This window comes from Pyxicephalus adspersus, chromosome 3, assembly GCF_032062135.1.
Source record: "Pyxicephalus adspersus chromosome 3, UCB_Pads_2.0, whole genome shotgun sequence".
NCBI classification, from domain to species: Eukaryota; Metazoa; Chordata; class Amphibia; order Anura; family Pyxicephalidae; genus Pyxicephalus; species Pyxicephalus adspersus.
In genome coordinates, this window is record NC_092860.1 from 94,415,466 (window position 1) to 94,443,054 (window position 27,589).

Consider the following 27,589-nt stretch of genomic DNA (forward strand, 5'->3'; position numbering starts at 1 on the left):
GGGGGGGGGGGGGTAGTTGCTGTAGCTGGTGGTATAATTGTAGACAGGCAAGATGTAAAAAATGTAATATATTGTAAACTAGGGATAGCATAGATTTATTGTAGATTTAGTATGGCTTTTCTCAAAAGAACTGTCAGGCTGCTTACTCTCACTCCACACAAAGCAGCTCTCCAGTAACAGCTGGGTGGCTACTGAAAAGTGCGGGTGGTGTGCCCAGCTAAGAGAGATCATTTTACACCTGCGCTGGGATTGAGTGATCCTGTGCGGCTCCCCACAAGTTGCCAGTCACTCAAACACTTGTACTGCAGCACTGGTTCCTAAAGAACCAGCATCTGTACATTTGGCAGCTAGCAACAGTGAGTAGTAATAGTACTGCCCCGATTCATTCTCCAAGGAGCTGCTGCAGGGAGATGCTACCACGTAGTATCTTTTAGGAGGCAATGGTCCTTAGCATGAGGAAGCGGTAAACACACATTTCATACCACTTCAAACCTCCAAACTCACTTCTATAGCATTGTGGTTTCTGGTATAAATACATCTATATGACAACTTTTTATAAATCCTCTGCCGTTAAAGTCCCGTATTTTTCTTGTTCTTGTATTCTTCAATAAATCCATCTATAATTACAATTACCATATAGAGCACTTTGTCCAGGATCATGACTGGCAGCCACAGTATACCCCAATATCACTAACGGCCTTGTCATATGTACAATTGTGTAGGAGCGATTACCATTGTAAATTGTTAAAGCCATCCAATTTGTAGGTAGCGGATTTAACTAATGGCATTTGGCCCTAGCATTCTATAGCAAACAATAAATACATGTACAAATATGCTCAGTAACATAACTTGATGTTCTGTGTGCAATAAAATTACAAACCACCTTCATAGGGCAACAGGGGTGCTAAAATACAGGAACAGTTTTTAAAAACTGGTATGCTATGTGCAGAAAATCTATAGGTGATTACACTTTTCCTATTAAAACTTTGTGGCTCTGACTCAATGGTATTTCAACAATACAAACACTTCTTGGCTGGGGGCTGGAAGTATGCCCTTTTTTAAAACATTAAAAAACATTAAATGTTTTTATCAAAATGGAACATAGGTTTCCATTTTGCCATTTGTTAAATTACTTGAATAAATAGTTTTAGGATCAATTTTCACAGATAATTATCTAGATATTGTTACTAAGTATATCACATGACTTGAAAGGCAAGCACAAAAATCATTTTCACAAAAATCAAACCTTTCACAAACATGACTATTCTTTTCTATTTAGTGAGTTTCTATGTACATTTCAGCATGTAAACAGTTAGGTTTTACACCTCACATAACTGGGACAAAGGGTGGATACAGCTGGTGCCTTGGTGTCGCTTTAGACTTCTACCCTCATGTAAGATAACAGATCCCAAAAGGTCCACACAATAGGCTAACAAGTATTTGCTTGTGTCTACCTGTTCATATTGACTAATGAGGGTTGGCTTTATAAATTGCATTCTTCCACTTCGGACATGTTTGTAAATCTAATATCCTTGATATCCACCCCTCACCCCTCTCAAATATCTAGTATACCTTGTATTTTCTATCAATTCAATATATTATACAGAGATTTCCTGGACTAAAGGGACCGTGTTTGGCAAGGTAGTGCCCAAAGTAACTATGGCTGTTCTTCATTGGCCACTACTAGGAATGGACGAATCTGTGACAAGTCCAACTAAGCTCCTTTCAAATTCACAGAAGTACCAAATGAAGTTTGTGGGAATCAAATCTTCAGCTCAGACTGTGGCCATTTTTAGCTAACTAACATGCATTTAACCAGACCCCGGCATAAGGAATGAGTGGCCAGGAAAGATGAGGGGGGGAGTGAATCGGTGTGCACACTTATGTAACCAGCTAAATTGTTGATTTCACTCATTTGTTTTTAAGTGAATTGTACAGGTTATAGGTCACATTAAAAGTTAAAAGTTTTGAAATGCTTTATTCTGATTTTTTTTTCAATTCGCAAAGCCTGGCATTTTAATAGGGGTAGGTACAACATTTATATCCACTATATGTATTGTGTCCCTATAAACATCTTTTTGTTCATTGACATTTGATCTGCTCTTACCTTGGAATGACAAAACATGAACACTTTTAGTAGTATATGCCTCTAAGGGTCACATCTGGTCAACCAGATTTACTACCTTAGGCTATACTATATATTTCTGAAAACAGCTATGGAATGTCATAGAATAGTGAACCACACACCCTACCAAAGCCAGATTCATTATCTAGGAGTCAGTCAACAACTTTTAGATGATCAAAATAAAAGTGCCATCATTCAGTAAAATGGTTTAGCCCACACACACAATCAATCAAACAATGTTCCAGACAAATACAAATAAAAACCATGTATACATGAGAAAAAATTGATAAAAGAACTAAAAAAGGTCAAAGATGTCATTTGAATGTGTCAAAAAGAACACAACAGACACAGAAAGCAAGGGAAAAAAAATAAACACGACTAAGCAGACTTGGCAAACACACATGTATTTTCCTGCCTCACTGGGGGAAAACACACACCACCAACTTCTAATTTTAGAATGGATACAAAATTTCTCTGAAAATGTACAGCAAACTCCCCCAGCACACAGTGCCTTGATTTGGTTGTCTAGACCTATTTTGCAAAAATTATGTATTATGTATATGAGCCCTAGCCTGATCACTATATAGATCAGTGTTTAAACAAATGGAAAGTCCCGTATGAGAATTTTATCCCATATTATTACACAGTTTTTATATAGCCCTAACATATTATTCAGCGCCATAGTCATGTCGCTAGCTGTCCCTCAAAGGGGTTCACACCTTCCTCTTCCTACCTCTGCCATATGTCATTATTACCATGCAAGGTGAATTTTAAGGGGAAGCCAATTAACCTACCTTCATGTTTTTGGAATGTGGGAGGAAGACCAGTGTACCAGGAGAAAACCCACACAAACATGGGGAGAACATACAAACTCCATGCAGATAGCGTCCTGGCTGGGATTCAATCCTGGGACTTGGAGCTGCAAAGGCCAGAGTGCTAACCACTGAGCCACCGTGCATATGTACAGATTTAGCAGTTCATGCTTGAGTGAGACTTAGAGTAGAAAATTGATGAAGCCTTGAACATTCAAATATTTACATATTACAAATAAACCTTAAAGCCAACACTTCTACAAAGCAGGAGGATAGATCATCTGCTATTCAACTACCCACTCCAGCAAGAGCAAGGGGGGCCAAGATAAACCTAACTTTATTTTATTCTTGAAAATAATCCCAACTAAACAATCGAACAAAGAAATAATGGACAACTACTCACTGAATCCTCCATACTTGATGAACCACCTAACACATGTAAGCAGTTTCTTTATCACAGATACTCTGCCTGCAAAATAATGTCCACCCTGTGAAAAAGTCTGTTGCATTCAGCATTCATCTCCCATAAACATTCACTTATCTGTGACAGTCCACAAAATGTGTCAAGAAGTTCCCAAACCATTAGCTCTTTAAGCAACATTGAAACAAAAACTAACCTCGTCATTTACCCTGATGTAACTTTCTGGCTTCTCTTTTCTTAGGGGCTAAACATCAGCCACAAGCAGAAGTTGACAAGTTAATTACAAAGTATGTTCTGAAGGAAAAAAAAAACAGTCAAACCTGTGTTGTGTGAAAAGACTGATGGGCTTTTTAAAAACAAAAATATTCTTTCCAGCCAAGCATGCAAATCACTATAAAACTCATCAGGGATCCAAGCTGCACAATATTTTCTTCACCTTCCACATGACAAGCGGTGGTACTATTTTAATAATACAAATGAGCCCAGAGAAAAAACCCAGGCCATGTTTGCTTTACTGTTGTCAGGCAACAGAAAATGTTGACTCCCTTTTGGCACATCTTTTGGATTTTACAGAGGAGGAAACAAATAGGCACAAATAACAAGAAAACTAATTACGTTCTGAAAAACACTGGGATGTGTGTGTGAAAAGCATACTTTAAACAAAAACAATTTAAACATAAACAAAACTATGTACTTATAATTACACAAATACCTATATATTAAATGTTCCATTTAAACTGGTAATATTATGATGTTTGGAATGGCAACATTCACATCATGATGCTGTATTATCTTTTCTTTAAATGTTTGAATAAGAATCATATTGCAAATCATATTGCACATTTTATGTGTATTTTTATTCTTCAGTACCTTTTACACAACAACAAAATTCAAATATGAAGCTCTGTACATGTCTGTATTTATGGATAGCAGGCGCATTTTTTGGGTTGCATATGGTACTCCCACTTCTTCTTTGTGGCTGTGTACAGAAGATAATGGCTCCATTTCCTGTAGTTTTTGCAGCTTAATAGGACAGCTTTAGGAAATGTTGCGATTGTTACAACAATAGTATCAAGTTGCTAAAGTCACTTATTGAAATTAAAGTGACCCTATCACTATGTAAAAATGGCCAGGCAGTTATGGTCAGTTTAGCTAGGCATACCAGTAAAAGAACAATGTAAAAACTCAACTTCCCCACTGCCTGGGCGTACAAATCTTTCTCTAACCAGCACTTCTGGGAGTGTCAATCTTCTGGGCCACATATGGCTATCACTGGTCCCTCCTGTTGCCTTCTGTATTATTACACGGGTCTGCAGTGATGTGGAGGTCAACAGGCCAAATTATAGAGCAGGAACATAGAAGATTAAAACAGCTGAAGTATTGGTTTGCCTGCGGAAGAGTTCTTAGGATTGGATCAGAGTTCACTGAACTTTGCAGTAGGAAAAAGGAGTAATATATTTTCCTGTACAGGTATGACTTGCTATATTTATTTTTGTATAGTGTCAGGTGACTTCAATTTGGCCATTTTTTTTTTAATTGGAGGGTGACAAGGCTAATATATGGTGACTTTAAATAGCAGCACCATACCACCCTTTCAGGGTCCAACCACCAAAAGCTGATATTCCATTAGACCAATGTTTCTAAACCAGGGTTTTATAGAAACCTAGGGCTCCTCCAGAGGTTGCTGGGGATTCCCTGAGCAATGAGCAGTCTGTGCCTCTCAAATCTGTTTATGTGACACCAATTACCTTTTTGGCTATCTGTAAGGATGACATTCTTCCCACTGACCAGCAATGTAAGAAACATTCTTCTTACTGATCACTACACTATTGTACTGTGAACTGTGAACATAATAAATAAATATGGCAGGGGTTCTCTGAAGATCAAAAAGTTATTTCAAGGGTTCTCCAATGCTAAAAAGGTCAAGAAAGGATGCATTAGATGTTAATTTAGACTGTAAGAATTTGATTGTAAGTAATGCAGAGACACAAAAGGTTTTATTTATCACAGGGGCACTAAACCTAAAGTTTAACAAATTATGATGGCATTTACTAATTCCCTCTTCTGTCAACCTCTGAAAATTTAAAGCGGAAGCCCAGCTAGCACCTACCTCCAAACTTCCCTCTAATCACTCTGAGACAGACAGAGGCTGCAAAATATCTATCCCCCTCCACAGCCAGGATGAGGGGTCTAAGTCTTTGTGACCAGTGATCAGAGTCAGGGGCATGTCAATGCAAGGAGAGATACCAGCTGTTTCAGAAATAAGGACTATGAGATTATTAATAATAATATTATTATTAATATTAAACAGGATTTATTTAGCGGCAACATATTACTCAGCGGAGGAACCTGCCTAGAAGAGCTTACAAGCTAGGAGGTGGGGAAGTAACACAATGGGAAGGGAGATATGTAGTAGTGGGAAGTAGTGAAGGTTTCAAAAAGACAGAAGAAGATGGGTAGGCAGGCTTGAAAAAAATCTTTTAAATGAGCAGAAAGTAGGAGCAAGCCAAATAGAGAATCAGCACAACCCTCTCTACTTTTTTATTCCTCTATAATAAGCTCCTAAAAAGTAACTAACCTTTGTAATCAGTTATCTGCATCTGCCAGACAGCACAATAAATAAACTTTAAACTATTATATTGTGTCTGTGAACGTACACATTAGCATGTGTCTGATGAGTTACAAAACCCCCCACTACTTTTAAACATTTAGTATTGTGGCCTATATATATCTATACATATACACACACACACACACTTCTTGGTATATTTGGGTAAATAAAAGTAACTCCACAGAACACAAGATAGGTTCTAATAGTGTCTTTAGGACTTGGGAGCTAAATGAATCTTGCAGAGCACTCAGTTTCACCTGCGATATTAAGATCAACTAAGGGTGAACAGACTGTATAAATTATATTGTTCAAACACACTGCATGATCAATGTTAGATGTTAACTGCTTTATTGAATTTTACTTTAAACCAATTTATATGTAGCAAAATGAAATAATGAAATGAAAAAAAAAAAAAAACCTAAATCAGATCAGGTGGAAAACTAATAAAATTCACAAGTTTTATAAAATGAGTAGTTTCCTGAGCCAGTGGTCCTGTAAATCCATTTATGTGGCTTGTTTTATATGCTCATTTATAGCAGGAATACTTGACATTCCAGAATTATGATGGGGATATGTGTAATGCATTGTAATATAGGTGTATAGTCAGCACTATAAAAATCCAGAATTACTATCAGCCAACACGAATATCTGCCCATAAACCAGGTAACTGATGTGCTTAGCCTCGCTGCTGACCAAATATCTCTACCTGAAGGTGTCTGTCAACCTTACATACATTTATCATCCTTTTTAGCAACCACAGCTCTGACCTACCAATTGCTTTGAGCTGAAACACAAAACTGCTATAGGTGACAGATTCTAAATTTATCTAGCACTGCTGCTGGCAATAGGCTAGATAAAATGAGGTAGCTCTTACCCTTCGGTTTCCCGAGGGAATCTCTACATCAAAATATTTTCAATTGGATGATTCACAAAGTAGGTCAAGAACTGATGCTGTATGCAACTGTAGTTACCCCATAAAGCAGTTCTAATAGAAAAGAATTAGGTGCTTTCTAACAGAGCTATTAAAACATAGTCAAGCTGTGTAATTAAAAGCAAATATATTGCTTTACAATCCTAAAAAACAATTACAAGTAAATGAAGGCTTGTCCTTAAATAATATTATAATAACCTTATTATATAAATCAATAGGCTACTTATCACCATGATCAAATTTTAATATTTTCAGTTAAGAAATATGTCTTCTATGCTACAAATAAAACAAACAAACAATCTACTGTTCCTAGGTCCCATCCCAAGCAGTCTAGGATACATGGCTACCAATCGTTACAGTTTCAGTAGTCAATCTAAATGTGAACCATTCAGTAACTGTGAAAGTCACAATGATTATTCTTATATAGTGAAGATTTTGATTTTATTTTCAGCAGTACATTTGCAAAAAAGTTAACATTGGCCCAAATAGGTCTGTTTATTTGACAGGCTCTAGAGGCAGCAGAATTTCTATGCAGCTTCATGGATACTCAATGCAGGGTCCATGGATGGTTTGCCACCATTTTGATTGGCCATACATTCTTTTATCCCGGCAAACACAAGGGAAACCAGAAATGCCAGGAGATAAGGACAGGACTTTAAGTGTTGTTATATGAAGAAAAGTAAGGGCAATGACTAATGCCAATTTATGTACCCTTGCTGTCCAAAAGTCTGCATAGAGAGAAGAGGTCACACCTATGGGTTTAGTTACATTGCAAAGAGACACCAGCTTCAACCATTCTCTGTATTATTTGAGTTTAAGTACTTTTTTAGGCAGTAAAAGTTCTTCTCAAAATGCCTCTAAACACAGTATATTATATTTAGGTATTCACTAGGTGGTTTCATTTAGGCACATACATTAAATAATAAGTGTTTACATTTCAGGCAGTCATACAACTCAAAGGTATTGCAAGGCAATATGAAATGAGCGGAATCCAGGCCTTGATAGCACTCAAAAAAACAGCGTGTCTGTTTTTTTGCTTAGTAGAATATAGGTTCATTTGAAGTACATTATTCTATGTTGTCAGATTTGAGTATCATCTGCAGAGGACAAAGGACAAGACCCAAACATTTTCAAAAAACTCCTTTCTATCCTCATTTTATCCTCCACTGACAAATTGGACAAACTGCCAAGCATAACACTAATGTATGTGATTCATTATTTAAGTACTATATGTAACTAATATTTGACTTTGTTGATCCTTGCTTGTAGATTAATGAGGCATCAGGGAACAACTCACTAATCAGCAATTACATTCACCAAGGGAATCCTATTAAAAAGTATCATTTTTAAACTGACCAATGCTCCATTTTTAGTTTTTCATAATGGTATTTTTATGTTTTGTATTAAAATTTGCTTTGCATTTTTAAATCTGTGACAACAGTGACCAGGAACTTCTGTGACTGTGGTGTAACTGTATAAACAGAGCCCTGTATGTAGGCACACAGCATGGGGCCATGATAACAGGACCTGAAGAAGCTATCATGTAATGTAGTACATTAATGCTTCACTGTAACCACACAAACTATTGTATATAAGCTGGGCAGCACGGTGGATCAGAGGTTAGTTCTCTGGCCTTTGCAGTGCTGGGTCACAGGTTCAAATCTCAGCTAGGACACTATCTGCATGGAGTTTGCAGGTACTCCCTGTGTTTGCATGGGTTTCCTCCCACATTCCAAAAACATGCAGTTGGGTGGATTGGTTTCCCCTAAAAAATTGATCTTAGACTGTGGTAATGACATATGACTATGGTAGGGACATTAGATTGTGAGCCTCTTTGAAGGACAGCTAGTGACATGACTATGGACTTTGTAAAGTGCTTCGTAATATGTTGGCACTATATAAATACTGTGTAATAATTATATTATTAGATTAACCAGAATGGGTTTGTAACTAGGAAAAAAAATGAACATTACAGAATGCTATGATGAAGACATCATCTCTTCCTTGAAATACCAATATCTGAATGAAATATCTGGTAAGATACATAGAATATGTGGCACAGGAATGTATTTATTTGTGACAGCCGGGGGAGGGGTTATGGAGTATGTTATCTGGATTGATACACTGAACTAGGCATGTGTACCCCATGTACTTTACAGAAGAAGAAGAAGAAGATAAACAGGCAGGAAAGCATTATCATCACCTGTCCCTTTTCAATGAAAAAAACTTGCCTGCTTACAATTTATTTTTGTTCCACCTTAATTATTTGTAAGTCCTATGGATTTACTAGCTCTTCCCCAAAAACTTGCCCAGAGGGCTAATAAATCATGAACACATACACTCAAATGTCCCCTAAAATCTCTGGGCAGCTTAACCCCTTAGCTTGACTTCCACTTAAGGTCAAATTTGGAGATGATTCAAAAAGATGGATTCCTTCAGTTCCTAACGTACAATGAAATACCCAATCATCATTCAATGCTATATATATATATATATATATATATATATATATATATATAGTGGGGTGCTTAGAAGCGTGCTTGGTCACATTTTGTGGATTATTTAATTTATTCATGAGTTGTATTTGACTAGTTAAAATTAGATTTATCATGTGCATATCTAGGTCAGGGATTGCATTTCTTTCTTTACTTTATACATTGTGTAATAATACCTTATAAAATGTGATAACGTGTTATTAAAATATTATTTTGTCTTCTGTATGGCCTTTGAGTAACATTGTTTTATTTGTATCTCCTGTAATATTACATTTGAATGTTTACTATTTGCTATTTGTGAGACCCATCTACAACAATGGTGAGAGATCAGATTACATTCATAGCAGAATGATTTAAAAGAAGGGGACTAAACCTCTTGCTCTCTTCAAAATGAAATTGTGGGGTGACTCACTATAAAAAAATAGGATTTCCACTTAGTTCTTGAAAGAGGATAATTTACTTTATTTCACTTAGTTTAGTGAATGTGGGGAAAACTTACTTTACAAAGAATAAACAACCATGTATGAAAAACTGAGAAAGTGGGATTAATGCTTGGCCATGATTGCATGGTTACAATTAGCAAATTCCCCTCATTCACTAAACTAACTGAAATATTCCTTGCAATACTTTGCTATGGGAGCAGTTTTTTTCTTTTAGCAAATCAACCCCACTGATTCAAGTTGTGATTTTTATAAGGTAATACAGTCTGCTCTGAAAAAGGAGCCTTACAGTTATACCACACATTAAAAAGGGTATTAAATATGAAGTAAAAATAATAAATGATAAAGCATCAGTTAACAAATAAAAATAAGACCACTTTTCTGTGAAGAATAAAAACCAGTTTATCATGAAACACATCCTGTCACTTGTGTATACATCTGGGCTTTTAATTCTTTATATATAAATGATCAGCAGTGCTAAAAAAAATAATAATTCCACAATGCTCTGATGTGAATGTCCTCCATACTATTTCAAAGCATCTCCTAAAAACCTATATAGCGCTAGGTAAGGTATGTGTGCATATTGTATTAGGAAAAGCCCAGGCCTGTGTACTTTACTGAATACCTAGTATATACTATTAGGAATGAGATAAAGTAAACATATATGTTGCCAATATGCTGACAGCAGGGAGTGGAGAGGGCCGGGTATAAACCAGGAGCCAGCAAACCAGGAAAATGGTTTCACTTACAACAAAAGAAGGAAAACAAAAGTAAAATACCAGCTGTAATTTAAGAAACAGTGGCTGGATTATTCCCAGGCTAACTCCTGGGAACAATCCAGCCAAGACATAGTAAATGTATTGTGTTTTGAATCTGTTTTCATTTACATCCATTATTATTTTGAAGTAAATAATTGTATTACGTATATGTATGTCATAATTATTGGTGTGTCTGTGGCCATTTATTTTAGTGTAGGATGGAGTGGGGACTATTGAAAGCTTTGTCAGGATTTATTGTGCGATCTGTGGCTTAGTAGGGAGATTCCCTTTCATTGTCTGTAGTGTTTCCAAAAATACCTGCACAGTAATGGGAAGTCCTGTCCTAGGTATCGGTTACTAGACCGTGTATGAATGTTTGTATGTATTTCTGACCCAGTGACAATAGACACCAGAAAGTTGCTTCTTCTCCAATGGGTACACAGACAACAATAACATTCTGCCAGCCTCCTCCTAAACTTTTCAAAACTACAAGATAGTTTTATTAAAAATACACTTGGATTGAGACTCGGTTGGATTGGGCTTAATACATAGGTGTCTGTAGTAGGTAGGTATTAAGCTGTACAATAAAAATTCTGCAGCAAAATATGGGAGTGCAACCATTTGTAAATAAAAAACAAATGTAAAATAATAGATGGTAGACGGACTCAAAATCTGTATTTTTTTTATATAAAAATCTATAATTATTACAGATGGAATATGACAGATATATTTGTACAGTGCATAAACATACTCCATTACCCCTTTAGTGTTATATAATTTCATATACAATGTCATAAAATTTGCCATCTATTGTAAAGAATAGGAGCATCCAGTTTTGGCATTTACATACCTAAACATAACATCTCATTTAACCAACACTACATTAAAAATAGCACTGATACTGTATGTACAAAATAAAAGGATAAAAAATTAACATGTACACATAATTGCTATACACATGCATGCACATACAAAATTTTATAATTGTATATATATATATATATATATATATATATATATATATACACACACACACACACACACACACACATAAATATATAAAAAGCATGCAGATAGACTTATCATAAAGTCCAGTAAAAAACTATACTTTTAAAAATAAACATTAAACCACAGGGGGACTGGAAAAGAATGGGGAAAACATAAAGGTACTGGCTCAGCAGGCAGTCTCGTGCTCAATCTGCACAGATTCTAAATATATCTACACCGAGCTGCAGCAGTAGGAGAAATGGGCAAAACACAGTCAGAGTAAGGAGCTTATCAATCAGAGATAATCCTATACGACATGCAGAGGTGAATGCTGTCCATGGAAATGTGCACCTTCTTTAGCTCCAGAACTATAAACATAAATCAGTGCATTGATTGGGCTCGTGCTAATTGGTTTCCCACCATAGTGACAGGTTTCAAATTGTCTTACATATTTCTGACAATGCTGCTTGTGTTATTTCAGCATTCAGATGCATATCCCCCACGCACAGCAATGAGTGATTTCATGAACCACGAGAGAAGGTAGCACTTACAGTGCCATATTTAGAAAGCTGTTATGTGCTACACAGCTAGATGCTGTGCTGCTCACCCACTCAAACGGGATGCAGGCTGACTATTTATAATCTCTTACATACATATATACATCTTCATCAACATAACCTTCCTATACAAATCTCATTTTCATCTGCTATAGCTAGGCAGTTTTGGAAGTCTTTATCCTACTGAGCAAGACCTACTTATTTAATCTTAGGTTTTATGTCATCAGCAATCAGTGTTGTATTTATCATTTTAAGAACAACATAGCAGAATCTATGCGATAGGAATTTTAAAATGCAGCAAGTTCTGTAAAAGCAACCATATTGCTAAACTTCTTATTTTTAAATAATTAGGAATTACCAGTTTTAGAAAATGGATGGCCTAAAGCCTAGAAGTCATGTTATCTAGTCACTACAGAGCACCGTGGATGTTTTACAACATTAGATACTACAGAGAGTCTACTGCAGTGTTCTCCTCAGGTACATTTAGCCGCACCACCTGGCCATCCCCATACTCAGTTTGGCCACAGCCAGATTCATGCCTTTTAAATGTGTGCATTTTCTGACACCAGTGTATGAATCTTTTTTTTTTATAACATTCTTTATTTAAATATTTAAATGTAAGCAAATACAAAAACAAACATATGGCATAACAAAAGGTAAGTATGAGGGGGAAAAAAAGGAACAGGTCATTGTGCAATACACATTGAAGAACAAAATTCCATGGCTGCGAGATAAGAAAAATAAGGGTTAGAAAAGGTAATCTTACATCAAACAAGACTCTAAAATAATAAAAATAAAATGCCACCCCACCTGGAAAAACATACCTCCCAACAGATACATTTAGCAAACATAGCACCTAAGCGGAGAAGGACAGGTCTAGGTGGCGCTTAAACTCCGGCGTTTCCCAGTAATATACCCAGCTACTCCACATAACATTCAATTTCTCTTGAGTTCCCCTTAGACTGGCTGTGAGATCCTCCAATATCATAATGTTGTTCACCCTATGGAGCCACAAGCCCACCGTCGGTAGCCGTGGTCTTAGATTTCCAAAACACTGAGATACATGCATTAGCTGCTACAATAACATGAGAATGGATTTCTTATATGCTTTTTATGATATCAAGTTATGGTGTAATAAGAAAAACCCCGGATCCCACGGGATGTTATGTGTGGTAACTCTCTGCATTAGGGCCCTCACCTGTTCTCAAAAGGTAAGTATTAGGGGACATGACCAGAAAATATTGGGGCATGATGCCCCATGCTTGTTCACAGTGCCAGCACCTATCTGAGACATCAGGGAAGAAGCTGTGTAATTGCTCAGGCATCCTGTACCTACTAGACAAAACTTTAAAACTTAGTTCCTCATATCTACTACAGACAGACGCCCTATGCACCAAGGCCAGTATTTTCTCCTTTTGTTCAGCTTCAAAGGTAAACCTTGCTCTGTCTCCCAAGCCTGGAGGTAGGCCGGTGAGGTTGGCAGGGGCAGCAATCAATTCAGAATATAACACGGAGAGGGAGTGTCTGGCCGGGCCGCTTCCTACACACAACTCTTTAAACAATGTTTTCGCCCAGCCAGTTTTATATTTTGCAGGTAGGGATTTTAAGGAAATGCGTGAGTTGCAATACCCTCCAAAAATCTAATTTGTAACTACCACCTTCAGCTGTCAACATCTCCAACGTCACCCATTGGTCCTCAGAAACCAAATGTTCTGCCCACTGAACTCTATATATCTTGGAGTGCAATGATGTAAAGAAAGGAGCCGGTATATAAATTGGTATTGTCTGAAGGAGATATAAAATTCTCAGAAGGACTTTCATTTTGATGACCTGAATGCGGCCAAGCCAGGAAATAGAGAGGGAGGACAATTTATCCAGGTCCTTCGAGATGTTGGTAAGTATAAGAGCAAAATTCAAGAGGAAAAGTTGTGATAGATCTGCTGGAAGCATAGTCCTTAGGTACTATGCCCCTTTGTCCCATTTTAAGAAGAAAGAGGGCATAAGCCGGTCACAGAGAGCCTAAAGGTATGGAGATGTCGAGGGGTGCAGATTTGGAGTAATTAATTTTAAAATTAGATACTGCCACATATTCCTGAATTGCCTTGACGAGATTCAGAAGAGAGGTCACTGAAATTAGTTTTTACAAATAGCAGGTCGTCCGCATTGGCTGCCACTTTATGCTCCTGACCTCCTATATACAGACCCTGTATGTCTAGGTTTGTAGGTATTGCCCAGAGCAGAGGTTCCAGGGACAAAATGAAAATTAGAGGGGACAAGGGGCAACCCTGTATGGAGCCATTGGTTATAACAAAGGGGGTCGGACATCTCACTATTCACTCTCACTAAACCAGTATATAAATCTAACTGATGATAGCAATGAGGTTTGTGAAAGGAGGGATACAGAACACTTACTCATTCAATAATATACACAACAGCAAGCAGACTTGACATTACTGCCACTAATTTATATTAAAACAGATTTGGTTCCTGCCCTTAGCACATGCACATTGCTCTTATATACCCAATAAAGCAGTGTAATTATAGTAATTATTACACTATAAATATATTTTGTAGCTTTAGATCCAATTACAAATGTAGTAAATTAGTAGTGTTTGCATGCAGGGAGTTGCATGTTAAAAATACACATTTTAAGAAAATACCCACCCTTTATATTAAAACAGTGGTCCGTATTCTCCCCAGCCCCTTTAACTGATCGCACTACCTGGCACTTTTCAGCAACCAGGTGGTTTCAATGGGTGATTTGAAAAACATTTAGATACTGAAGAAGAGGTTAAAGTACAAAAACCCTATGCTGGCTAAATCCTTTCAGATTTCAAATATGGATATTATGGAAAGAGCCCCATCTGTTTCTCTAGCTACATGATGCATATACAATGCACCTCTCATAGCAACACATAAATTTACACTGAACTTGCAGTGAATCATAAACTATATACATAAAAAGGGAAGAGCCTAATATGATACAAAAATATAGCAAAGTTTTCAGCATTGTATGTTTTTCTCGAGTTAAATAAAACAGCAATGGCATTTTTATCATATAAAATGAATTGCACACATGCAGTTTAATGACAGCGAAGGAAATAAGCAATTCCCCCATGGATTTAAGAATGCAAAGTATTTGATACATTTTTCACATAATTAGATAGTCATGCAACTGGGGTATCAATATGTAAATATGATGTAAACACCACCTCCTTACCAAACATTTGGATGGAATTCTCTGCCAATATATCAAAGAAATACATTTTAGACCTTAAAGTGTTCCATCTAACAGCAGGCACTACAAATGTCTGTTATTACTTGTATTAGCCAGGAAACCCTCCAATGCTCTCCTCTGTATACCTCATAAGGAACAGAACAATTTAATTAAAGCTCAAGTTCATTCTTCTAATATCTTTCCTTCTCTGAAACATTTTTACCTACATTAACCAACATGCTAATAAAATAATTAAATGCAACCAGTTTTTATCAATACCCCAGTTAGGATTCAGTGATGCCATCACTGGGTATTGGTGTTTCTTTATGCAATTCAAGCAGGTCATGGCTGGTGGGAAGGGCTGGTAGGGTTCTTTACATAATCTCTGAAACCAAGAAACTGTGGTGAGAGCCGATTGGGATGCTGAGCGTCGACAATTGAAAAAACTGAAATCCAATGAATGAATGGGGTGGGGCAATAAACAGGGGGAGATGAGTATATGTTGAGTATAATAAAGATGGCACTTGGCTGTCCATCAGCCAGGAATTGGGAAGTGTATTCTATTCTAACTTACTGCAGCTTTGAATGAACATGAGAAGCTCACAGTGAAATCAGAGTATGCAATTTCAGTACAGGAGAGGAACCAGTACAATTGTACAAGACTGAAGGTAAGGTTGGAGATCACCCAAACTTTGTCATGACTTTCTATAGGAACGTGAAACAAAGTTCTCCCATGAGCAAGCAAAGGCTTTCATCTCAAGGTATTCCTGGAATTACATATATAAAAAAAGGCAAATGTTTGAATTTTTCCCAATTATCTTAACACGAAAATGTGTTTCTCTCTTGAGAGAAGGAAGGAAGAAGTTAATTATCACTAATTACCTAGTTAAGCATGAATAGAGCAAATAATTAAATGAAAAATATTTCCCTTCACTTTGCAGATTTTCAACTGGTAAAGTTACAGAGTAGATGTAACTAGGTCCTGTTAATTGCATAAACAGCTAATTAAAATGTATCTAACACAGATACATTATATCCATCAATAATACCCACAGACCAATTATTGGGCCCAGATTCCATGCACATTTTTCGCTGAATTAAAATTCTGCTTTTAAAACCAAACTAAATTTAAAAGGTTAAAAAAAAATTACAGATACGTAGATTCTTTATTGCATAAAAGACAGATAATGTCCCTTCTGCAATAAAATACATTTACCTGCGGAATCACAGATTTATAATTAAACTGATTTGTCCTCGCACCATCGCATTTGCTGCCTTCTTCACCCAATCATCTTTTTATTGGCCAGCCTGGAATAATACAACTCCTGTGAATGTATTTATTCCTGGCAGCCAGCTTCTCCACGATCATACATTGAAGAAAAGATTGCCAACAGGCAGGTAGGTTTATTTTATTGCAGAAACGAAATTTCCTGTCCTAACCTGCCTGCTCATGGTTTTTTTCTAAGTTAAGTTTAGCTCTACTTTAAGAGCCTACATGTGAAATATTCATTTATTCTCATGACCCAGAGTACACTGGCATTTTCAGGTGCAGCCTGCAGCGTTTGGTCTCTCTCAAACACCTCTAAAACACTCCGAAACCTTTCCACATGTGAACAAATGCTGTAGGAGCCCCCACTGAAATTAATTATTAGGCATTTATAGGTGTTTTCCCCTCTTCTCTACCAGCATAAATGGTTAAATATATTATAAAGGCTGTACGTGTGCTTTAAGGTGTTATAAATACCGGTAATTGTAAACCAGACCACAGAGCTAGGGTCTATGGAGGGTTTTTTTTTTCCCTCTAAGTGGGGCTGCAAAACCTACTTTAAGCAAGTAAATGCAGGTCAGAAGGAGGTTAACTGCAGGTAATATACACATGTGAATTCTGAATAATCACAAATTCACACAAATTCATTTACAGTCCACTATCACACAGGACTGAAGAAGTGACTTCTCTAGTAGACGAGGGGTGGAGGTGTAGTATTTACTAGGTGAGCCCCGATTAATTTAAATTCTATTGGTTGAAGCTAAAACGTGGTTAAAGTGCCACCATAATTCTGGATAATGTAAATTGGGTAGAAACATCATTCAGGTTTCTGCACAAATGAATTCTGGTGAGGTTTCACTGATTTATCTTCAGCTAACCATACATCAATAAAACTAAGACATTAGATTCAATAAAACATTAAAATTACCTAACACCTAACATTGAATAGCCATGTAACATTAATTAGGAATATCCCTTACTTTGTTATTCAAGTGTGGGGGCTGGGAGAGAGCGGCAGGCAACTAACAGTAACATAGGTTTGTGGACTGCATCACAGCTAGTTGTGAAATTGTTTCTTATAATATTTAATCAGAGTTCCTCTGAATTTTAGAAACCAAATTACTATTCAGTATATATATTTGATGCCATCCATAATGCCACATCAGGTTCACTAGTTTAACTGACAATGGATAGACTGACTCCTTGGTCCCATTACAGCAAGGCTTCCCCTACTGAGTTAGTAAAACAGAAACACATTGTTCATAACCTGGTGGCTGGCAGTATGCATATTTTTAGAACTGGACAAACTGGATTAAATTACAATGTTAGTGTTATCAGCAGGACAAATCCTTTTATCTCCAAGGCCTCTAGAACACATTCTGGTTTTAGAAAAACATATACTGCATTAAACTGCCTGTTGATTGAGTGCTCCTATCTCTGAAGATTTCTGTTCCAGACCCACTGTTAAATACACATGCCTAAATGGAGCAAGTTCATTTGTAAATAATGAAGAGGAATATGATTCAATTAAGCGCTGACCTATTTTTTTTCATCACAACATACTGCAGAAACATCTTAGTCCCATGTCGCAGAGAGCCTTTCAGGCAGACTGCCCAATAATGAGCCCTAAGCGGCAATAGTACTTTCTGGCTGAAAACTGTTCACTTGTCTATATATATATATATATACACACACACACACGTGTGTGTGTGTTTTTTTTTTATTATATCTACACACACAGGAAATATCCTAGGATTGTACTTAGAACTAGAGATATCCTCATTAACTAATATTTATATATGAAAAAAGTTGATACATAAAATATCATATAATGTATTCTAATACTTGCACATGCACAACCATTTTATACTGGTTGTTGAAAGCGATCTTTGAAAGCAGAGGTAAGTTTATCCTTAGTCAACCCACAGAAAACAACTGGGGATCAAATGACATTTTCTAGTACACTGAACTTTGTTTCACACCAAATATAAAAGAACCTTATTAAATGAGTTTGCAGCTCATACTGTCAATAGTCTCACAGGTTTGCCTAAATCATTTGTAATTGGTTATTCTCTTTCTGGACAGTGCCAGAATGAGAATACCCAGTTCTAGTTTTGTGTCAAAACTGGTGTTTCATTAAATCTGCTTAGGGCACAGAATTTCTTTTTCTGTTGGTTGGTTAACCATAGTTTGAATTTAAAACTACTTTCTGTATAATGATTTCAGTTGGATAGAATGGTAAAAGCCAACATTACATTGCAAACTGAACACCTGGATGGTACATTTGAATATTTATAGTCAATCAAAAGAAGCAATTTCAAATTGATCACTATTATGTTTGGGAATGTTGGGAATTTTTCTCCACAAGAAATCTGTTTGTTGGTGACAAATAAGCCTTAAGCACTTTGATGCATACCTCTTGCTGACAGCTTTTTGGTATTGATAATTTTGGCTGCATACTCTTGTCCTGTTGTGATCTTCATGCATCTCCTCACCACAGAGAATGCACCCCTAAAAACAAAAAAAATGAAAATGTATTGGTAAAGTTACATCAGAAAACAGAATGTCTGATCTGGTAATGCAGGGAAGTTTCCCACAGTGATATGCATTTCACAGTTCTCTAAAAGGATAAATGGCCTGTGGAGGAAATGTGCTTCTCAGAAGTCATCTGATACCTCGTCCTGTCTCATTATTAAGTAGCACGAGTATTCAAACCCCATACATCTAACAAAGCACATCCGTGTGTAAAGTGGTGTTATCATCTTTACTTGTCCTGACAGCTCTAAACTGATGGTGGACTTCGATAGCTGGCATCCATTATCAAGGTTTTGACATGATCATTGCTCTTGTAAGCGCTTTATTAAATCAATTTATTTCCAGTGGTTTCTCCATATATGTAGCTAATATATGGCTAAACCTGAATCGGGCAGTAGTTATTTAGCTCTAACAATATTGGTTGATTTCTTGAATTGTGATACACGGTAATATAAACCAATCTCCAATTACCTATTCCACGCTTTCCTACAAAATGCCTTCTGCTCAGTTACCTGACTGCATTACAACCATGAGATCTTTCACATTCCTAACACCCACTTAAGCAATTAGAGAGACAGTTAATGGGTAGTTGTCACACAAGATGGGAAAACTGGCAGATAACACAGCAACTTGGCAGAATCCAAAGTTTAAGCATCACACATATCATGGTTAACAAAAAAACAACATCATCAATAAATGTGTTTTATTGCTAACACCAATCTAATGTTCTTACATGGGTCAAAGGAAATGAAAATAAGCAGAGTAAAAAAAAAAGACTATGCCTGTTCTTGATGCTGAGGAAGTTCACAACAATTGGTCCATTGGCAGCACAATTAGTGCTTACAGGTGCCCTGTTTTAACCAGTGACCAGTAGCATTTTGAAGAGGTTTGAAGAGTTCACAATCAAGTTTATGGGTTGGATCGACAAATACATCGATCACAAGGTGCTACATATTGCTTATGACCAAGAAAGTTCTGCAACTGAAATGCCTCCTAAGCACTTGCCATAAGAAAGCCAATTTAACCACTTTCATTTTTTTCAATAAAATTAAGGGGCCTTGCATTTCATGATACTTTTTAGAGCAGTGATTAGATAGGAATCTGATTACTTGTGCTCAAAAAGTTGAGCCAGTGTTTCTCAAACATGGTTCCTCCAAAGGTTATTAGGGGTTCCTTTGTGCCTCTCTGGTCAGTTGGATGGCATTCTTCCCACTGGCCAGCAATGTAAGAGGATTTTTTCCCACTAACCACCACACCAATGTGCTGTGATCTGTGGATATAGTAATTATAGAAAGGGTTCCCTGAAGACATGAAAGTTATTTCAAGGGTTCCCGAAGTTGGACAGTATAAAAAGGAGAAGTTAAATCACAATATCTTGGTGGGCTACTTTCTCACAAGCCCATACTACTATAGCTACCTAAAGAACCAGACCCAATGAACAATGACGGCTTTGGAGTATGCAGTAGAAAAGAATAATCAGAACCCATTATTGAATATACTTAAAAAGGCAAAACATAATGCTCAATTTTCATTGTACAAAACAACCAATCTGTAATTTTTCTTCTGACCACACTTAAAATGACTGAGAACACAGACAAAAGCCACTTGGGAAGTCTTGAGCAATCAATTTTAAGCTTTTGCAAGTAGAACCAATTCAAATCTATGAAAGCAGCAGGGGCAGCAAACCGCTTCTGGATGCTACATGTAGTGTCCAAAAACCCATTTGGTCCAATGTTAACCATTTTTTGCAAGTGGTTTTGCATGGTTAAACTGCTTGGAAAAACCAATCTGAACTTTAGCCTAAGGAACAGTTATTTGGCTAAAAAAACATAAGTCATTGTACCTAGATCAAGGATTTGAAATTTTATGGGGGTACTAATGACTATATCAGTGATTTTTTAAAATATTTTTTATTATTTCCAGAACCAGTAAATATACTACTTTTACCCCTCATTTATAATGCTACATAAATGGATATTTCAAATGTTATACAGACACTCCTCGCTTAACAACCAAGATACGTTTCTACAACTGGGTCGATAAGTAAACTGGTCTTTAAGTGAGCAGCACAATAAAGTACAAGTCTTCAGAGCTGAAAAAGTGCAGAATAGTGAAGTGTCAGGAATACTGACATCCTGAGACACCAGGACCAAGGACAGAGCATGCGGAATGGTACTGCAGGTTGTGAAGCTTGATTAAGAGATGCCAAGCTGCCATACACTTTACAAGTTCATGTACAATGTACTCGCTAGAGAGCTGGTCATAAGTCTGAGCCTTTGTAAAACAGGTAAGTTAGGAGTATCTGTAATATTTAGCTTGTGTTTTGGTATACTGTACTGCATTAGGTTATCTTTTGCGGTCTTTCACTTGTTTTAAAATGTAAAGGCACTTAAGCCTTTATTCAACTCTGAGTTGAACATTGTGAAGAAATATGTCTCCAAAGTTCACAAGATACTATGAAATGTAAGTTTCCTTCGTTTTAATTTTCCGGTGTTCAAAAATCAAAATGTATGCCATCCTGGATGTGATATCAGCAGCTCCAGCAGACTAAGTGACACTCTATAGCTATTCCCCTTCACTCCCCTGGTTGATACATAAAACGTTATATATGTAGACATTTATCCAGTAATGGGAAGTAAACACAGGATAAGAGAAGGTGCTAGAGTGTCATGCAACCATGACTTTAGTTTAGTAAAATATGCAGTTAGGTAGTGACGGTGGGGGGTTACCTAAGGCTTGGAATCAGCCTTAAAAATATAAGAAATCTTTGACAACTGCATACTTGCAAAAAAAGAAAAAAGAAAGAAAAGGTAAATAAAGCAATGACAAGTGTTCTGCAAATGACTACATGACTTGTAAAATGAAATATTCGAATTGTCTTTCACTAATGCAGAATGTCTGCAATTCTTCCCATTCTTTCAGTCACTGGTTGGATCAGGTGATGATAATCTAATGTCTATAGGGACCACAAGTCTAGCGCTTTAAGACCTATTTTTAGACACTTTTATTTGTGTCCCTTCTGTTGCTTGCAGCTACTGCATGCAGCTCTTGACCTATATATGCACATCATCTGCATGCACTATCATCCAGAAGAGGGGAAACTAGGAGGCGGAGGAAAATACTCATAGTTTTAGGTCTCTCAATGCAGCCAAACACAATCAGGTTACAATTTCTTCAAATATTATGGATTAAAGTGGTCTTGTTTTGGTTTGATAGACTCCTGGAACAGCTACCTTTTACAGTTTTTTTTTAGTCACTATAAAGCTAAAAACCTGGCACAGCCCAGAGGCTACCTAATAATGCTTAAACCTTTTTTTCGATTTACTATAAAGCATCCATCAACCTATGCAGATCATGCCATTTCATTAAAACAGAAGAAAATATAAATGAAGGAATACACAAAATTCACTATCTACTTGAAGTAGTATATTTATTTGGTATTATCGTCAAGAATGGAGGGGTGAAAAAAAAAATAATAAAAGCCTAAAATAGGAAGAAAGAGGGATGTGAGCTGTGCTCCGGATGACTGATAACTGACCAAAATACTTGATACATATATTTTAACCAACCACTGACTTTAGCAATATAACCTTGCAGAAGGGGTGTGTTATGTTTGCAATCATACTACTGAACTTGGTGTGGGCTAAATTCTATGTGGAGGAGTCTGAAGAAGAGTATATGGAAGTGGTGTCAGGAAGGATGAGTATCCCATTGAATATACCAGGTTTTTTCAACCTTTTTAACTCAGGGAAACCCTTGAATTAACTTAGGTCTTCAGGTAACCCCTGCTATAATTACTATATTCACAGCTCGGTGTACAATAGTGTGGTGGTTAGCCCGAAGAATGTCTCTTAGAAAAATGTCACCCTTAGATATTGCCAAAAGATCATTACTGTCAGTAGTAACTGACCTGGGAAGCACAAACTGCTCACTGCCATGGAACCCCTAGCAGCCATTGGAGGAACTCTGGAAGAGAATGCTGGAATATACTGCAGAATACCCCCTTGACCAAGCTTCCAAAGTATTATTTAGTTAACTAGGCACTTTATTGCAGAAAACGACTGACATTTCCTTGTACCAACATCAATTGAAGAATATTGATCATCCTACTACCCAGCACCTTGAACAGATCTCTATCATACAGATTTCAGAAGAAATCTGATTGAAAATCGATTGGAAAACCGCCACTGCTATTTCTGTTCTGCTTGATGAGGTACAAAGCTGTGTGGCTGTCAAATGCTCACTACATCCGCCCACACTCGGTTGATAAAAAGAATGGTCTTTCCTAATCGATTGATTCAAATTGAATCTCAAATACTGCATGCCTGCCCTAACAACTCCTATTACGCCACACGAGAATACTATTTCAATTCAGCTTGTATTATTAACCAATGCAATGTAGCCGATCTCACTAGGAGGCAAAACATTCTGACATAGTCCTAAAATCCTTGGCTTCTGACTGGACATTTAATGGGTTCCCTGAGAGGTATCAGCAGAAGAAGGGGCTTGTGATTACAGCATGAACACCATCATCTCCCTCCTCGCCTATCACAGCAGGGAACTTCCTGCTAATTGCTGCAAGTATATTTCTGGGAGATGCTCCACATTTCCAGAGGTAATAAGAACATTGCTGCTTGTAGGAGAAAATATTTCCAGTCAACCTCACATTCCTTTAGACTGAATCAGCAGCCCAGAAAACACAATATTTGTTTCATACATGGCGATAAAACAATGTGTGATCCAGGAGTTATGTGACATTCACATTCCAGCTGCTGTGATAGATTGTGAGAATGAGAACTTGGTGCCATGACATTTATTTGTGTCTGCTGCTCACATTGCAAAAGAACCTTCAGGCTAGGGATTCCCTTTGCAGGAAGCATGGTTCACTTTTATGCTTTAAGCCATAAAATGACTTTGCATTCATCTGTTAGCTATTCGTGTAACATACACGCTCTGTGAATGCTGATAACATTGGGCATATCAGGAACTATTTCCTGGGCTTAGCCAACATAAAAGCCTTGGTGCAATACGCACAACATTAAATAAGAGGATATCACAAAAAATATACAGAAAAATGTTGCTGCAAAATTATTTCTGAGCAGCTATTCTCAACCTTTGTGACATAAATGAACCCTTGAGATCAGTTTTAGGTCTCAGGGACACCCACCCCACCCAAAGTAACACCTACTGCTTTCATGATCAGGAACTTAATAGAATAAATACTGTAGCAAATATGACACCACCCTCCCCTGAAATTTATTTTAGTAAGGGCTAGTTCACATGGGCATGAGATGGCAGTGCAGGTATTATTTCCTCACAAGCAGCCCCCAGCTCCCCATAGAGAAGATTGGGGGCCATCCATCAACTCCCCTTTAAAACCACCTGGGCACGCTTTCATTTAAAAAGGGCAAGGTGGGTGTGACTGCTTGGCGCCTTGTAACTGCCCAGGAAATGCCCAGAGAATGTCCATGTAACCTGAGCTTACCAGTCATGATAATGATTACCTGTGCTAACATTAGCAGCCAGTGAGGCACCCTAACGATAGCAGCCAATTATGAAGGGCAAGCACAATAATAATAATAGTGGCAAGCGAAAGAAAACACCCTAACGTTGGTGGTAAATTTAGTGGGGCACTCTAACTTTAAAAGCAAATAGAAAAGGAAACCCTAACATAAGTGGTCATTGGAGCAGGGCACCTTAAGCATGATGGCTATTGGGGTAAGGCTCTACAATAATAGAGGTCAGTAAAGCGCACCCTAACAATGGCAGCCAGTGCATAATGGCACCCTAACATTAGTGGCCATGGGAAATAATATTATTGATGGCCAGTGCAGAATGGCACCCTAACATTAGCAGCCATGGAAATATTATTATTCTTGACAAGTGCAGAATAGGACCCTAACATTAGCAGCCATGGAAATATTATTATTGATGGCCAGTGCAGAATGGCAGCCTAACATTAGCAGCCATGGAAATATTATTATTGATGGCCAGTGCAGAATAGCACCCTAACATTAGCAGCCATGGAAATATTATCATTAGTGACCCGTGCAGAATGGCAACCTAACATTAGCAGCCATGGGAATAGGTGCAACATAATATTAGTATTGTAGAAGGGCAGCCTAACACTTGTAGCAATTGGAGAAGGATACCCCAACAATGGCCATCATAGGAGATGGGTACCTCAACATTAGTGGACAGTGCAGAATGGCACCATAAAACTTCAGCTATGGGAGAAGGACACCCTAACATTGATGTACAACCACCAATAAAGACATGGTCAGGGGCAGGAAGGTTTCCATTTCTTTTCCCTGTCACAATGATCATCATGGGAAATGATATTCTGATACATGGGCTGTCGGTGGATGAATGCCAGTTCCACCAATGATCAGTAGGAACAATGTACTATGGTTGGTGTGGACCCATATAGGTGCCATGTTTTAACCCCTTCCTTGTATTGTGAGGAACCCTGGGGCTCCATGGAATAAAGAAAAGCTGTCCTAGAAAATGTAGAAGAAACAGAAGATGGGTGTGTGATCAGCATTGGGATCCCCTGGGGCTGGCAGGGACACAGTTACCCTAGGTGATGCCATGCAGAGGGGACACAGTTACCCTAAGTGATGCCATGCAGAGGGTACAATCACACAGGGGTATATGGGAGCCCTGGGAATGCCATCACCAGGTGTCTGTGCTACCTGTACATGGAGGGAAGACATGAGCAGGAATGTAGACCGCGAGAAGGCTCCTTACTTTCCGAGCTCCTCGAATAGCTGGTACTCATCGGTGAACCTGGTGCAGGTAGTGGAAGCCATGCCGCCGCCTCCCCCCGCTTTTCTCCTCGGGTGGTGCAGGGTCGGAGTGCCGGGGGTCGCGCAGCAGCGCACGGACAGACAAGACAAGCGGCAGCGGAAAGCGGAGGGACGAGGGCACAGGAAAGCTCGTACACCTCGCCTGCTGCTCGGGAGGATTCCTCGCCTGCCCTTTACCCCTTCCACTCCTCTCCTCCACCTCTCCGTACGCAGCACGGTCACTGGACGCCCTCTGACACCACTTCGTGATAATTCCGCTTCACTTCTGGGACTCCGGGGCCAACATCAATCCTGAACTCAGAATGGAGCCCGGGAAGATTCCACAACAGGTCTCGGTGTGCCCGGCCGTGCCGCCCCGCTGGGTCCTACAGTGCGCTGGGCTCAGGAGATGAGGAGCTCTGTGTACCTGGAACCTCACAGCTCGGGGTTATGTGCTGTGTGCGCCCTCCCAGCGCTCGGAACAGCGCCCTCTACGGGGGAAGATCCGACCGCACAACACAGGGGATGGGGGCATAACCGGAGCTGTGTGCGGTGTACGGGCACCTGGGGTGTCACCAACCACGGGATGCTGCTCCACTTCCTTGGTGTGCACTGAATGGCACCTGTCCTGTCACCAGAAGTGCTCCACTTCCTTGGTGTATATTGCATGGCACCTGTCACCAACCGCAGGAAGCTCTTCTATTTTCTCACTGGGGTGTCACCGGCCACAGATATCTTCTTCCTATGTGTGCACTGCATGGCACCGGGTGTGTCACCAATAACAAAACTGTTCCCCTTTCTCTTTGGTGCACATTACATAGACACCTGTCCTGTCACCAGCTACAATAAGTTTCCTTGGTGCACACTGCATGGCACATGGTGCTGTCACTAATAACCAGGTACCTGTGTCCCCATTCACAGGAAGCTCTTCTACTTTCTCTTTTGTGTATGCAAAATATGCACCGGTGGTGTCACCATCAACAGGAAGTTGTTCTACTTTCTAGGTGTATGCTTCATAGGCACCTGTCGTGTCACCAATAACAAAAAACAGCTTCCTCTTTGGTGTACACTGCATAGACACCTGTCCTGTCATCAGTTACAGGACACTGTTCTATGTTTTTCTTGGTGTAAAATGCACGCCATATGTAGTGCCACTAATACCAGGAAACTGCTCTACTACTTCCTTAGAGTACACTTCACAGGCACTTGGCATGCCACTAATCACAGGAAGCTTTTCTGTTTGTTCCCTGGTGCACAGGCACTTGTAATGTCACCATCAAAAGGAAGCTCTTCTATTTGCTCTTTGGTGTACACTTCATAGGTACCTGTCATGTCACCAATAACAAGGAAGTTCTTCTACTTCTTCCTTGGTGTACACTTCATAGGCCCCTGACATGTCACCAAATAACAGGAAGCTCTTCTACTTCTTCCTTGGTGTACACTTCATAGGCCCCTGTCATGTCACCAATAACAGGAAACTCTTCTACTTTCTCTTTTGTGTATGCAAAATATGCACCGGTGGTGTCACCATCAACAGGAAGTTGTTCTACTTTCTAGGTGTATGATTCATAGGCACCTGTCGTGTCACCAATAACAAAAAACAGCTTCCTCTTTGGTGTACACTGCATACACACCTGTCTTGTCA

The 27,589-nt window shown here is 38.4% G+C and overlaps 1 protein-coding gene across 4 annotated transcripts in view; it reads right to left on the reverse strand.

Moving 5' to 3' along the window:
- Positions 1-26,527, reverse strand: part of CAMK2D (calcium/calmodulin dependent protein kinase II delta) — a gene marked incomplete in the record, with an annotated part of 124,599 nt that extends 98,072 nt beyond the window's left edge. The window contains 2 exon segments of one of the 4 annotated variants that reach the window (XM_072405760.1): positions 19,038-19,132; positions 25,907-26,527. In XM_072405760.1, the coding sequence (XP_072261861.1) occupies positions 19,038-19,132; positions 25,907-25,968 (157 nt within the window). 4 annotated transcript variants of the gene reach the window in all.
- Between the last annotated feature and the right edge of the window lie 1,062 nt (positions 26,528-27,589).